Source organism: Sciurus carolinensis, chromosome 4 (genome assembly GCF_902686445.1).
Source record: "Sciurus carolinensis chromosome 4, mSciCar1.2, whole genome shotgun sequence".
Lineage (NCBI taxonomy): Eukaryota > Metazoa > Chordata > Mammalia > Rodentia > Sciuridae > Sciurus > Sciurus carolinensis.
The window spans coordinates 80,370,093-80,385,051 of NC_062216.1; the positions used below are offsets into that span (position 1 = coordinate 80,370,093).

The 14,959-nt window shown below is 40.8% G+C and overlaps 1 protein-coding gene across 1 annotated transcript; it reads left to right on the forward strand.

The window, feature by feature from the left end:
• Positions 1-1,896: 1,896 nt before the first annotated feature.
• On the forward strand, positions 1,897-6,628 carry Apold1 (apolipoprotein L domain containing 1). The gene is made up of 2 exons (XM_047551241.1): positions 1,897-2,050; positions 3,317-6,628. Exons 1-2 carry the CDS (start codon positions 2,048-2,050, stop codon positions 4,058-4,060), a joined length of 747 nt encoding a protein of 248 aa, XP_047407197.1. The 5' UTR covers positions 1,897-2,047; the 3' UTR covers positions 4,061-6,628.
• The last annotated feature ends 8,331 nt before the right edge of the window (positions 6,629-14,959 follow it).

Here is a 14,959-nt window from a genome sequence, read left to right on the forward strand (position 1 = left end):
TTTTCAACCTTGTCTCTTTAGGGTGGTATATTAGCCAATGCCCACAAACAATGTAGTTTGAAGTTTGAAGACAGTCCACAGATTTTTTTTTTTTTTAAGAAACTGACCACATAGAACTTTTGATAAAATATCTTCCATTTGCCAGGCATGGTGATAACATGCTAGCTACTTTGGAGAACTGAGGCAGGAGGATCACTTGAGCCTAGGAGTTCAAGGCCAGCCTGGGCAACATAGTGAGACCCACATCTCGCAAAAAATCAAAAATGACAAATGCTGGATTAAAAGTGTTAAATGTCAAATCTTATAAATAATGTGCAATGTAAATAGGTTATTTCAGGCAGTAAAATTTCAAGTAGCCCTAATAATCAAATAATTGGATTCCCCCCATAACCCCTGACTCCTTCATAAAGAGGCAAATATGGAGAAATGGGTTTTCAATACAGAGAATAGCAAATTCCAGGCCATTGGCTGAGTTCAGCACACATGCTATCCATTCTCATAGATTTTCTACTTCTTCATTTTAGTTCTGTACTATTATTATTGATACTTTGAAGAAGAACCTGCATCCCAGAAAGACCCAGCTTTCCTTATTCATGAAATAGATACTCGATCGTGTTCATCTAAGGCCCAAACACACGTGCAAGGAAGTTGGAGCATATGGGAACTGAAGTTTCAGAGTACAGTCTCTCCTTGTCCACTTTTTCAGTTTACCCTGGTTTATATCCTATTTGGAGGACTTATGTGTATGGGGACAGAAGATATTTACCTACTTCTTATTTCAAAAGCACAGGTGGATACTAAAGGCATCTTATCTTTTGAGGAGCTATAACCAGAATATTTGAACAATGACCAAGTTCAGAATAATCAAGTTCAAAATGACTGTGGTTGTACATAGTAGATGGTGCTATGTTGATAAGCACAACTTATAAAATTGTATTGTGTTGATAAATACAAATTATAAAAGCAAGTGGTGACTTTGTCATATTCCAGAATGTTATAGTTGTTAAGATTTTCCAAATGAACCAGAGTGGAGATAAAAATCATTTAAATGAAAAATCAATTTGGTCTTCCTAATTGGAAGGCGAGAATGTTAGAGGAAGGGTCATGTATTTGAATCCCTGTGGTATGACTGAGTTCACAGGTTGAACTCTAACCACCTTCAAAGGAGACATCTATCCTCTCCTACGTGATCTGGTCTGCGCAAGTTCCTAGATGCTATTTTCATTTTTCCTTCCTAAATCATCCACATAATTGCCTTTGAGCCCATGCTTCACTAACATATAGATAGAATCCATTCATTTAACTATCACATGAGCCACGAATGAAAATCTGGGAAGCCATATCTCCTCTGCCGTGGGAAGTGTATAATTAGCTGCTCCTACAGCCGGATGCTACTGATTTTTCTGCCTCTTTTGGCCTGCAGCCTGCCCTTTCTGAGAACTCCTATCTTTTCCACAGTTGGAGATGCCCAGAACCACACGCAGCCCTTCTGGTGGGTGAGGCCGGGTAGTGCTGGCTGTACAGCTGAATGGATCACATGTTTCGAACCACTCACAGATGCACAATACTTTTTGAAATACAGGCGTGGGCTATGAGTGGCTATATCAGATCCACCCGTCCCTTTTCTTTTTAAAAATGATTTTGGCCTCTCAAGAAACACTATAATTGGTCAGCCTGGGGTGCGTTTGAAAGCCTCCGCGATGGCGTCATTAGCTATTCTCAGGAGAGGAAAGGCAGGGTATCACCCCTGGGAGGATGACAACACTTGTTTCAAGTTGGGGAAGAGCCTGTGGTTCTCTTCCTGCGTTTGGGGGAAAGCGAACACACAATGTTCATTTCCTAAATACGGGATGTGCTGTGCTGGCAGGTCATTTTCCACCATGTCACATCCTTCTGGACGAAGGCAGCAGGGGTCAGGGCAGGAAATGGCAAATTCTCAGAATGAGACAAAGCTTTCCCAGGGTGGCTATTGGTTCTCTGGAACTATAAAGCACACTCATCCAGAAACAGCCTCTGAATTTTTTTTCCTGGAGGCAGCCAGAAGTGAATGGTAAGTGGGGATTCTAGGATATGGTCTGAAAAAGTCCTTTGGATGGTAATACAGGGGTTGTAGCCTTGGTCCATTATGTACTGGGGAAGATTTTTTCTTATTTCCTCTTTTTACTTGGAAATATCACTGGTGTGTTGACTTATGGAAGCCTGCAAGTAAAATTAAGGTTCAGGAGTCAGGAGACAAAGATACTAACCTAGGCTCTGTGAAGAACCAGCTGTATCTAGAACATGTCTCTGGTTCAGTTTCATCATCATCCAGAAGAGAATAATGATTTTTGTCCTGACATCTCAGAGTTTTGAAATGCTTTCTTTTTGTGGCTTATTTGCCACTTTAAATAAGTCCCTGATGGTAAAGAGTACAGTGGACATGAAGATGGGAATCTCTGGTAACTAGGAAGGATGTACTTTTACTCCAGGATGTTCAGTTTTCTCTTTATTAGTCACCTTCCACTGGCTTTGATTCAACTTGGTACTAGGTAGGTAACCCTCCGTGAGTTGTCCAGCAACATTTTTAGCAACTTTATTTTATTCAAAGTTTTTTAATACTTTAGAGGAGGCTTTCAAAACAACAAAACATGGAGGTATTAATTGAATGTAATTTAGTTTTAATTGAGCACTCATCAAAGAGATTTCTGAAGACCTTTGGGCCCCAGTTAGAATAAATAGTGCATAATGCGTCTTAGGCTTGATTCAAAGACAGGAGCCTGGAAGACAAACAGAAGAAAGTTGCTTCAGGCAAGCATCTAACTTAGAAAAAATCAGTTTCTTAAATTTGATAGAAAATATACTTTCTGAGATTTTGTTGACTTGTCTTTTTACTTATCAGAGAAAGAGATGGAAAAAATGGTATTGGAAAATTCCTAGGATCCAAGTCTTCATATAATGAAAGGCTAAAATGTTGTCTTTCAAACAGCAGTGGCCTCAGTTTTGGAGTAGTGACCTATCCCCACCCACCCTCATTTAAATATTTAATAGTTGATGAGGTCCATCTTAAGCGGTCCCTGGGATAGAAGCAGAAGATGGCAGTATTCCTGTTTGCATATGCAAACAGGACATAATGTCCTAAGAACTTGTGTGACTTGTTCCAGATCTCAGAACTTTGAGAACTTGACACATGACCTATTAGAAATGGTCCGGTTTCACCTAGCGTGGCAATTGCGGGTGTATTTAATTTTTGACGATTCCCCCTTAGGTGAGGGAAGCACAAGCTGAGCAGCGGCAGGCACCGAGGCTCCAAGCTAATTGCTTGTCTGTGTCTCCGCAGGGCATGGAGAGCCCCGTGGCCTGGGAGCCTCAAGGTGCGGATTCACTGCGTCGCTTCCAAGGGCTGTTGCTGGATCGCCGCGGCCGGCTCCACGGTCAGGTGCTGCGCCTGCGAGAGGTGGCCCAGCGCCTGGAGCGCCTCCGCCGGCGATCCCTGGCGGCCAATGTAGCCGGCAGCTCACTGAGCGCCGCGGGCGCTGTCGCTGCCATTGTGGGGCTTTCGCTCAGCCCTGTCACCCTGGGTGCCTCGCTTCTGGCGTCGGCTGTAGGACTAGGGGTGGCCACCGCTGGAGGGGCAGTCACCATCACGTCCGACCTCTCCCTAATCTTCTGCAACTCCCGGGAGGTACGGAGGGTGCAGGAGATCGCGGCCACCTGCCAGGACCAGATGCGTGAGATCCTGAGTTGCCTGGAGTTCTTCTGCCGCTGGCAGGGCCGCGGGGACCGCCAGCTGCTGCAGAGCGGGAGGAACGCCTCCATGGCCCTGTACAACTCTGTCTACTTCATCGTCTTCTTTGGCTCACGTGGCTTCCTCATCCCCAGGCGCGCGGAGGGGGCCACCAAGGTTAGCCAGGCGGTTCTGAGGGCCAAGATTCAGAAACTGGCCGAGAGCCTGGAGTCCTGCACCGGGGCTCTGGACGAACTCAGTGAACAGCTGGAGTCCCGGGTCCAACTCTGCACCAAATCCAACCGTGGCCACGACCTCAGGGTCTTTGCTGACCAGCCCGCAGGGTTGTTTTTCTGAGAACATCCTTTCCCCCTAATGACCTCGGCTAGAAACTACTCCCATGGGATGCCCCAGAAAAACACCACGTTGGCTTAAGAGCTGAGTGCAAAGGATGAGAAAATGGGTGGGTGTTCACAGCCCTTTTCCCATCACTGACTTGCCGCCTGGGCTTGCATATGAGGGACTTCTCACTTGTGTGTTCTTAGTGGTGTATGTGACCTGAGAACTCTTTTTTTCCTTTTTAAAGAACCTTTTAGACTTCACATAGCTGGGCAGACACGCCTGGTGTTAGATTTAGAGTTATTCTGGGATTAAGGATGAAGGCAGGGACGGTTTGAGACTGGAGAGGGTGCCACCCTCTGGGTCCTCTCCAAATCCCACTAGGCTTTGAGGTCCTCAAAATATCTATAAGAGGAGACACTTGCTTTAAAACCTCTCTTCCGGAGTTTCTGATAAAAAGAACTACAGAATTCTGGTCAGGACCCAGAGAGGGCCTGGAGCTGACATTCTTTCTTCTTCCTGCCCCACTCACAAAGTGTGGTCCCAGAACTGGCTCACACTGGTTCACCACCCAGGAACTTGCTGGGATCACCCAGTAAATTCTTGGACTCGATCCTAGGTTTAAGGAAACAGAAACTCTGAATGTGGGGCCCAGCAACTTGTGTTTAACAAGACCCGCAGACGATTCTGATGTACACTTAAGGCTTGAAAACCACCGCAACAAATGTTAATTTATGGTCGCTTCGATGAGACTCTCAAAGTCTCACGGCCTCTCTAGGGGCTCCGTGGTCTTCAGAGTCAGGCAAAGACAGTCCCAGAAGCAAGCAAACAAACAAAAAAAGAATGTACATGCGAGCAAGCGCGCTGGTCAACGCATCCTGGGGCAATTTCTCACCCAACTGAGGGATGTAGCGCCATAAGCCCGTAAGAGGGCAGTGTTGCCCAATCATTGTAGAAACTGGTACAGAAAGGAATGTGAATTTATCAGAAACAGATATTTCCCTATTCTCCAGACTACGTATTTTTATTTATTTTAAGTTTGGTATTTAATTGCTGTTTATTATTTTCATTTAATCTTATTTAATCACTGAATAGTACGTTTCTGAATGGAAGACTACTGAGGCTTTTTTTATTTTTTAATTGAGGCTTTTTTTAAGAGATGAAGTTGAGTTTGATTTTCTAAGAAGTATTTCTTATTCAGAGGGATGTTTTTCCTTTAATGTTTTAAGTAATTTTTAAAAATAAGTGTGGGGAGTTCTGAACAGAGAGACCAGAACATGATTTTAAGCTTGTAAATGGAGGCTTGAATTATGGGATATATAAATGATGAAGCATATTTATCCTGAAGGTACTTTGCCAGAAGATAACACTTGACCTGGAAAAGAATCTCTTTAGTTTAGGAAATTAAAAAAAAAATGCGAGGCAAGTGAAGAAAGTACTTAGTCCTTGGAAATGTAATGCCCTAGAAGTTATGTCTTAGGGGAGATAGACAAAATAGTTTGTATTACAGTGTTATAGTGATGTGTCACATTTTAACTTTGGGGACTGTAAGAAACCTGTCAGTTATGGCTAAGAAAATACTTGTCATTTCTTCAGTTTCCATTCCAACAATTATAATGTTGAAAAATAAGTTGGAAAGTCATCAGGGTCACATACAAAAAATTCCGCTGCATTATTCAATTTGCTATACATTTATCCAACCTATGCCCCTCCTTCCCAATGATAAGAGTGTGTCTGAGGAAGTATAATTTTAGCACTAGGGGGAGGGTTTGTTTTCCCTCTAAATTATAATTTGTGTCCTGGCTTATTATGAAATTAATATTGGCTTCTTTTTAAACTTTTAAAATATTGTCATTTCCCAGACTGCCTTGCAAAGATGCTAACCCCAGAATGTACTTCACATTGCTGGTGTGTTAAATCACAAAGGTAAGGGGCTGGGGCTGTAGCTCAGTGACAGAGCACTTTCCTGGCCTGTGTGAAGCCAGTGTCTGAACTGTTCCCTAGAAAAAAACTGGGCGATTTTGAAAGCAGCAGCAATAGTGGCAGTAAACTTTTTCTTATCATTTGGGTATTTTTAGTATGCCAAAGTCATAAACTTCTGGAGTTATTATTCTATTTTTGTGGCCCACTTTACATCTATGGAAGTGTATCTGCTTTTGAACAATAGTTACACATAGTAGAAATTCAATAAATACATCTGAATAATTTAATTAACTGGTTGTATTAATAGGAACTTATTGATAATGAAAGATCATCTTATTTGTCTGCTATAAAGATTGGAGCCTTTACCAGGGTTTAATCAAATTCAGTTAAATTGATCCTAGTGACAAATATTTCTTTCTTTCGTGGGAATGTGAATAAGGCTTTTCCTTAAGGTCTTCATTCTATAAACAGGTTGAAATGGTATGTCGTAAAGGGAAGAAGGGAAATGGGTATTTAGGATTATAAGTACTACACAAAAATGTCAGGGTTTGAAAATACATGTGTTTGTACTAAATGTTAAAAGTACTTTTCTTTTTGTTTCTTGGGTTTGCAATCATTTGGATTATTTTGTTTCACAATAAAAGAGATTCATTTGGTTCTGCATTTCAAAGATTTATATATTTGACGTCATATTCTGCTCCATTAAAAAATAATCCTTAGCAAACATTTTGATTCTAGTTGCTTTGATGCATTTGCTCGGAGATAACTGTCATTTCTAATATGGTAAATGTCATAGTATCTACTGGGAGAAAAAAGAGAAAGAGAAGTGGAGTAAAAACTATTCTGGTTCAGATATGTCAAGCAATCAACTTGATTTATTTCTCATTCAATAGTTTGGTGTGAAAAGAAAGTGGAGGGAATTGAGACACTGAGATAAAGACATTATGGGAAGATAAGTGGGAATACAGTTCAATATAGGAATTTGGAATTTATTTTTTCCAACTGTAGCAAAATCAGTTCTTTTCCTTTATTGAAATAAATTGCTCACGCCTCAAACTTTTTGATCTTTCTATAATTACTTGTAGTTCCATGCTTTCTTGTGTATGGATTAGTCACTTTGAAAAAGGGCAGATATTCAATTATTTTCACTTAGAATACCAAATATTCAATATGAAACTCTATGCATCATTTTTTAAAAAGTAATCAATTCATATACAGAAATTCCCTGGCTATCTAGACAGCAGACTTCCAGCACTCTCAAAGCCTTTGAGCATAATTACAAACTGGAAAGTAAATGAAAGAAAACCTAGTCAGCCAAATTAGCTTCAAAAAACCCAAACCCTAGAGAGAAGCAGATAGGGAGGGCAAGGGGGTGCATTTCAAAGATTCAATAAAGCTACATTCTGCTCTATTTGAACAATAATCCTTAGTGGAGCTGTGGGTATAGCTCAGTGGTACAGCACTTGCCTAGCATGCATGAGGCCCTGGTTTCAATTCCAGGCACCAGGAAAAAAAAAAAATCCTTAGGAAACATTCTAATCCTAATTGCTTTGGTGCACTTCCCCTAAGACTCCTGTCATTTTTCAATATGGTATATGTCAAAGTCAAAAGACATAACTATCATTATTGGGAAGGCAAAACTTTGCCTGAAATCTTGCAAATCACTTTTATTTATTTATTTTTGTGGTGCTGGGGATTGAACCCAGGGCCTTGTGCTTGCTGGGCAAGCCTTCTACCAACTGAACTATATCCCCAGCCCTGCAAGTCACTGTTTTTAATGGTACAAGGCTGGCTGGGAAATGTAGTATTTTTAACAGAATAGTGCTGTCCCCAATATGCCTAGGATTCTGTTGGTAAGGAAGCGAAGTTGGGTAGTTATTGGGGGAGTGGTACAGAATTCCAATCAAAAAGCCTGTTACCGTTGCTGGCAAGTAGTTGGGGACTACTCTGGCAATGACCTCACTCTGCCAGCCTCTGCATCTGCACCTTGGAAACATTCCTGGGTCTGGAACTTGTGTTATTCTTGACTGTACAACCCAAAAGAGCAGGACACTGTTTACTAAGGTGGTGGCAAGTTGGGATCCTATCTTCGCTGAAACACGTGGGATTCCTGTAGTAGTAAGTGCCCTTTCATTTAATTGCAGTACGTCTCCTGCTGAGTTGGCAGGAGGTTGAAATGTTACTTTTTGTTCCTAGCGAACTCATAAGAGGGAAAGTAAACCCTGTTGTGCTCTGGAACAGGACAGAGTGAGCCCTGAGATCTGAAAACAATCTCAGCAACTAGGGAGTTTTCCAGGAGAAGGGAAATGGTGCTGATAAAGTAGGACCCACAGAGGGCCAGGCACACACATTAGGGGTCCTCAGCACAACCACAGCTGACTGGCATTAACACTGGGGTGTGAAGAGAATGACCTCCAGTGTGGACATGCCTACCCACACAGAAGATCGTCTGTATGAAGTTACATCTGCAGAATATAATGTTTCATCCCATTTTGTATTTCCAATATAACCCCAGAAGTGGGGATGCAGAGGAGCTTTAGCCAAGGGTCACAGCCAAGGTTTCTGATTTCCTTACACATAGTAGTAGTCAAATCCTGGTTGGATGTAGTTGCCAAATTTACCAGAACTGCTGTAATTGACGAAAGCTTTTTATGCAGATGCAGTTGGGAGAAGAGTGGTCTAACTTGTTTCTTTCAGGTGAAAAACTTCTTTTTCTAGGCTCCCTGGTTGACATGCAGGCCTTTGCTTCTGCCCTCACCTTATTACTGTAACTGCACTCTCAACAATATCATTTAAGAACAATAATTTTATCAGTGCTTAAATAAAATGACATTTAGATCATATAGAAAATAAATGTGGGATGTTTAATAATAATAATAATGATAGCGAATCTTTATTGAGAACATATCAAGTACTGTTTTAAGTATAATTTCACCTGTATTATTTCATTTACCTTACACAAATTTCATGAGATAACACTCTAATTACCTCATATCACTAAAGTAAGAAACTTGAGAGGTCACACAGTTAGTAAGAGTACCCCAGGATTTGAATTCTGATAATTTGCCTCCAGAGATATGCTCTTAGCTACTCTGATAGTTAAGTATATTCCTTACATAAAACAAAAGCTCATTACAGTGATAATATTGATAACAAATACTGTCAGATTGACCCATTTGTTCAGAAAACATTTACTGATCACTCTTCTTGTATCATGTATTATAATTTATGAACAATACTGACAAGGTTCTAGATTTCATGGTATGAACAATTTAGTAATCTAGGTTATAATCTTATGCCAGTAGGTGAATCTAAGAAATTAAAATGCAATTTTTAAAATGGCTAATATTTGCAATAGAAATGTGGAAATTTGACCATTTCAAAGTCATCAAATTTCAGGTTTGATCATTAAAAAGTTATGTACAACCTGGTGCGTGGCACACACCTGTATTTACAGCTACTGGGGAGGCTGAAGGCAGGAGGATTCAAGTTTACAGGTTCAAGGCCAACCTGGGTAACTTAGTGACATCCTGTCTCAAAACAAAAATTAAATAACTAAATAAATAAGGGTTGGGGTGTTGCTTTGTCGTAGAGCACCCTGGTAGAACATCCCTAGTACTGGGTGTGTATATGGTACAGACAAATATTTTGCAATGCTTCCCCAGATCTCCTACCATGGCACGATTCTTGTGAACAAAATTCCTGGACTAGAAAGATGTGAGTAATAAGGACTTTTAAAAATTGCTGATGTGCTGAAACTGAAGTATTAACTGAGACAACACAGACACGAATAAAGGAATCAGTGGTTCAACAGACTTTTCCAGATCTTTTCAAAAAACTTCTAAAAATAAATCTTTTGGGGGTCATTCCATTAATCCACCACTGACCAGGTTTGTCAACTTTCTTGTTAGGGTGTGCACTTCAGTCTAGTAGTTATGGACTAAACTGCTGGAGGTGAGTAGGTAGGTATGAGTAGGAATAAGACTTTGGTTAGCATAAAACTTTGTAAAATAATAATGCTTTGTATATGGATCATTTATTTTTAACATTGCACTCTGAGAGTTTGCATAATAGGTACTATTTATTTTTGAACTTTTATAACTTCTTTGTAGCATTTTTCAACATTGCTGATTACTCAATTCTCTCTCTCTCTTTAATTTAGATTGTTTGTTTTAGATATACATGACAGTAGAGTGTATTTTGACGTATTATACATACATGGAGTATAATTTCACATTCTTGTGGTTGTACATGATGTGGACTTTGGCCATGTGTTCATATATGAACATAGGAAAGTCATGATTGATTCATTCTACTATCTTTCCTATGTCCATCCCCACTTCCTTCCCTTCATTCCCCTTTATCTAATCCAATGAAATTCTGTTCTTCCCTCCCCCTGCTTATTATGTGTAAGCATTTGCATATCAGAGGGGACATTAGGTCTTGTTTTTTGGGGTATTGGCTTATTTAATTTAGCATGATATTCTCCAGATACATCCATTTACCTGAAAATGCCATAATTTCATTCTTCTTTATGGCTGGGTAATATTCCATTGTGTATATATACCACATTTTCTTCATCCATTCATCTGTTGAGGGCACCTCGATTGGTTCCATACCTTAGTTATTGTGAATTGAGCTGCTATAAACATTGATGTGGTCGAGTCCCTATAGTATACTGATTTTAAGGCCTTTGGGTATATACTGAAGTAGGATCTCAATAAGTTGCTGAGACTGGCCTCACCACCATGCCCAGCTTGACAACTCAATTTTTAAAACCCTCTTCTCTTTTGCATTCTGTGACACCAGCCTTCATTAGTCGTTCTGACTCTTTAGCTTCCTTGACAGCTTTTCTTTCTCCTCTATGCCTAAACTTTAAGTATTACCGACCTTAGAGAAGCCTATACTGCTGTCTCCCTCACCTCTGTCATGCTGTTCTTCAGGGTACGCCCACTTCCAGGGTCGAATCCCCAGTCCTGGTGATTGGGTATTGAAATGGAGGGAGCCAGCTCTGAAGGATTCTCTCAGCTCAATTTGAATTTGGTAGGTATTAGGCGAAATGAAGACAAATGAAATAATTGACTCAATGAAGGACGTCGCATGACAACAACAATAATAAAGAAAGTTTTAGCTGTGTTCTTGCTACCCCACGCCCCCATTTGGAATGCCAGGCTTTGATTTCAGTCAGATGTGGTCTTATTCTAACCTGAATGTCTAAGAGCAACCTGTTTGCATCTCTTGCACTTATCACTTGATACCTTTTATTAAAGACATTTGTGCTTATAACAAGTCTGTTAATGGTATAAACCATATGACAGACTCCATTAAGTCTCCCCACAAGTGTCTTTCATCAAGAAATGCTCTGTAAGCATTTGCTGGACTAACAAATGAATTGGGACTATTCATCCACATGGAGCCACTGACGTTGCTTCTCACTCCAGCTACAGCTATATCTATCCTGCTCCTCTGTAAAACTGGCCCAGTGTCACAACTTTTCTTCCTTGATCAAAGGAAACATTAGTATCCTACTTGCTACCTTGAAATCTCATCGTCTCCAAATATTTCCCCTTTCTTATTTCTCTGATACAACTTTGCCAAAGTTTATCCTTCCACTAAATCTCTCCCCTACTCATTTTTATTCATTCCACTGCTACAACAACACTTCTAGGCATTAATTCCAAAACCTACAACAAACTGTAAGGTGGTTTTTCTCATTCCAGGTTCTTTTTTTTTCAAATTCAGGTTGTATTCCAATCATCAATTTGTTTACATAAATCATAGGTTTTCTCATATTCCTATCTCATGGAATGTAGCCTTATCTAAAACTTAGTTCTGAATTTGAGTACACACCCCAAAGATGTGCTGGGTTCCTGAGATATTTGTTATATTTCACCAGTGTATTATTGTGGGTAATATTGTGAAGGGCTAAGATGACTTAATTCTGTAGTTTTAATGAGAAAAAAAAAATTAGGTAGTCTAGGAACTGTTAAAGGGCTGAGTCAGAAAGGAAAGGGGCAAGGGAGGTAGTGGGGGAAACTTGGGTGAGGGAAGAGGGTAGTAGGCAGAAGGAGATAAGTGGGAATAGGCAGGATCTGGTCATTACTAGGTGAATGTCTGCCATGAAACTGAAGACCTGGTGGTTTTGAATGACCCAAAAAGAAGAATCGGACCATCACACACCACCAAAGCAAACTAATGGGAAACAAGGGCAGAGGAAGGGCAATTGTATGTTGAACCGGATATCTCACCTTTATAGTCTCTGAAATATGTGGAGCTGGAATGAAAACCCAAACAGAGCCCTAGACCAGTACTAACTCCCTTGCTAAAGCTATTGGGTTTTGTAACTGAATCACAAATTTATGGTGTTTACAATGAACTTCTTGATTTCTGAAAGTGTCCCTGATCTCTGAAAGTTTATAAGGAATGTATCTAAAGAGGGGGAAGATTTTTGAGTTATCTGGGGGTACCATTCCCCACCTCGCCAGCCTGGCCTGTTCTGTAAGTTTTATTATCAAGCTGGTAACCCACATTTACTTGTGAGCATAGGAGGACACCATTTCTCTTGGTGTATAGGAGATATTAAGAAAGAGACTTTTCCTTTAGTGATCCAGTCAAGTTGAATTTTGTCTCCACTACTACTTTTTATGGAAAACCACTAGTTTTTCTGGAAAGCTATTGAACTTCTTTCTTCCTCAGGAATGAGTAATCATGGCTCAAGGCAATAACCTATCTCTAGAAGCTCAATTTAGTCTTCTATTGGTGCTGAGGATTGGACCCAGGGCCTTGTACCTACCAAGCAGGTACTCTGAACTCCCCTGAGCTCCATCCCCAACCTTAGTCTACTTCTTTTACACAGAAGCACATGATCTTTCCACATCACAACTGCTGCTTCATCTCTCCTCTTCCTCATCCCTTCCCAATACACAGAACACACTAATGTATATACAGATATTTCATCCATTTTGCAAAAGATGCAACAAGTGCCTATTATATCCTAGGCACTTTCCTAGGAGCATAGTGAATAAATGAGTCAGGTATCCCTGTTATCATGGAGTTTGTATTCTAGTGATGGCAGGGAATGCAAACATAAATAAAGAAGTAAATATTTAGCTTGGGAGATGGTGTGTATTTGTCTCTTATTTTTGCTATAAAAAGCCACCTTGAAATTAGTGACTTAAAATAACATAAATGGGTTACAGTCAGAAATCTGATGTAATTTTAGCATTAGGGACCAAAATGAAGTTGCCGACAGGTTTGAGTTCCCTTCTGAGGCTCCAAGGGAAAATGCTTTCTTGACTTTCTACTTTCTAGAGGCTGCACCTTCCTTGACTTGAGACCCTCCTGCTGCACCCTCGCAGCCTGCAAAGATGGTTGAGTCCTCCTCACATTGCACCACTCTGACATCCTCTTGCCTTTCCTTCTGATTTTCAGGACCCTTGTGGTTACATTAAACTCATTTGGATAATCTCATATAACCTCCCTATTTCAAGGTTAACTGATTATCACTTTAATTTCATATGCAACCCAATTCTCTTTTTTTAAATTTTAATTTATTTTTATTGTAAACAAATGGGATACATCTTGTTTCTCTGGTTGTACATGAAGTAGAGGCATACCATTTGTGTAATCATATATTTACCTAGGGTAATAGTTTTTGATTCATTTGTTATTTTTTTTCTTTCCTTTCCCCCACCCCTTCTACCCCTCTTTTCCCTCTATACAGTCCCTCCTTCCTCCATTCTTGCCCCCCCCCATTCTCTTTTGCCATGTAGCATAATATGCTCCATGGATTCTAGGGAATTCAAATATGTACATCTCTAAGGGGCCATTATTTTGCTTTCCATTTGGTTATAAGTGCTATGGAGGAGGGGAGCAGAGGCAGGGCCAAGAGGAGGAGTGCTGGGAGATAGGAACAAAGGAGGGCTTGCCAGGACTTAATGACAATATGACCTGCATCGGGTGTTGGAGATCCACAGGGTTATCTGAGAAAAGAGTATCCCCAGCAGAGGGAACAGAAAAATACAAAGATCCTGAGGCAGAAAGTGCCCTATGTACTTAAGGAACAGAAGCTCAGCAAGGCTAAAGTCAAGTGGGCGAGAGGCAGCGAGGTGAAAGATGGGGTCAGAGGTGCAGGGCCAGACTCTGTAGGGCTTTACAGACTGTTGTGAGGACCTAAGGTTGTACTCTGAATGAGATGGGAAGTCACTGGAAGATTTAGCAGAGAAAAATACGATCAAACTTCTGTCTTAAAAGCTTTCTTTTGCTGTTCTGTTAAGAATTTACTGGGGCAGAGAAGAATGGAGGCACTAGAACTAGTTAGGAGGCTATTGTAATAATTCAGGTGAGGGCTGGGGGTGTAGCTCAGTTGGTAGAGCGCTTGCCTCACAAGCACAAGGTCCTGGGTTCAATCATCAGGTGAGAGTTGTAGCCAAAGTGAAAAAAGTAATCACATTCCAGATGAGGAATATGATGAGGGCACACCAATGGGATTTATTGGTGGATTGGATATGGGAGGCAAGATATAGAGGGGAGCTTGGGCTTGGGTAATTTAGAAGGATGCTGTTGCTATTTGCTGACACAGAGAGGAGCGGGGAAGGAGTGAGTTGGGGAGTTATGGAAATAGGAGTTCAGTTTTACAGATGTTAAGTTTGAGACGCCTGGTACATCCAAGAAGAAAAGTCTAGTAGGCAGATGAAGCTGGGGCTCAAGGAAGGAGTTAGAGGAGAATGATAGCTTTGAGGCTCTTAGGAATGGGTGGTATGAAAAATCACAACACTGGTTATGATCACTAAAGGATGAAGAGAAATAGGTCCAGGACTCAGACGTGGGAACTCCAGTTAGAGTGGAGAGCCGGTGGGAATGAGGAAGAACTAGCTAGGAATACTGAGAGGGAGTAGCCAGGAAGGTAGGAGAAAACCCAGGAATCTGTGGTTTCCTGGAAGACAAGTGAAATGGATCTTTCTTTCGAGCATATTTCAAGGTGAGGGGAATCAG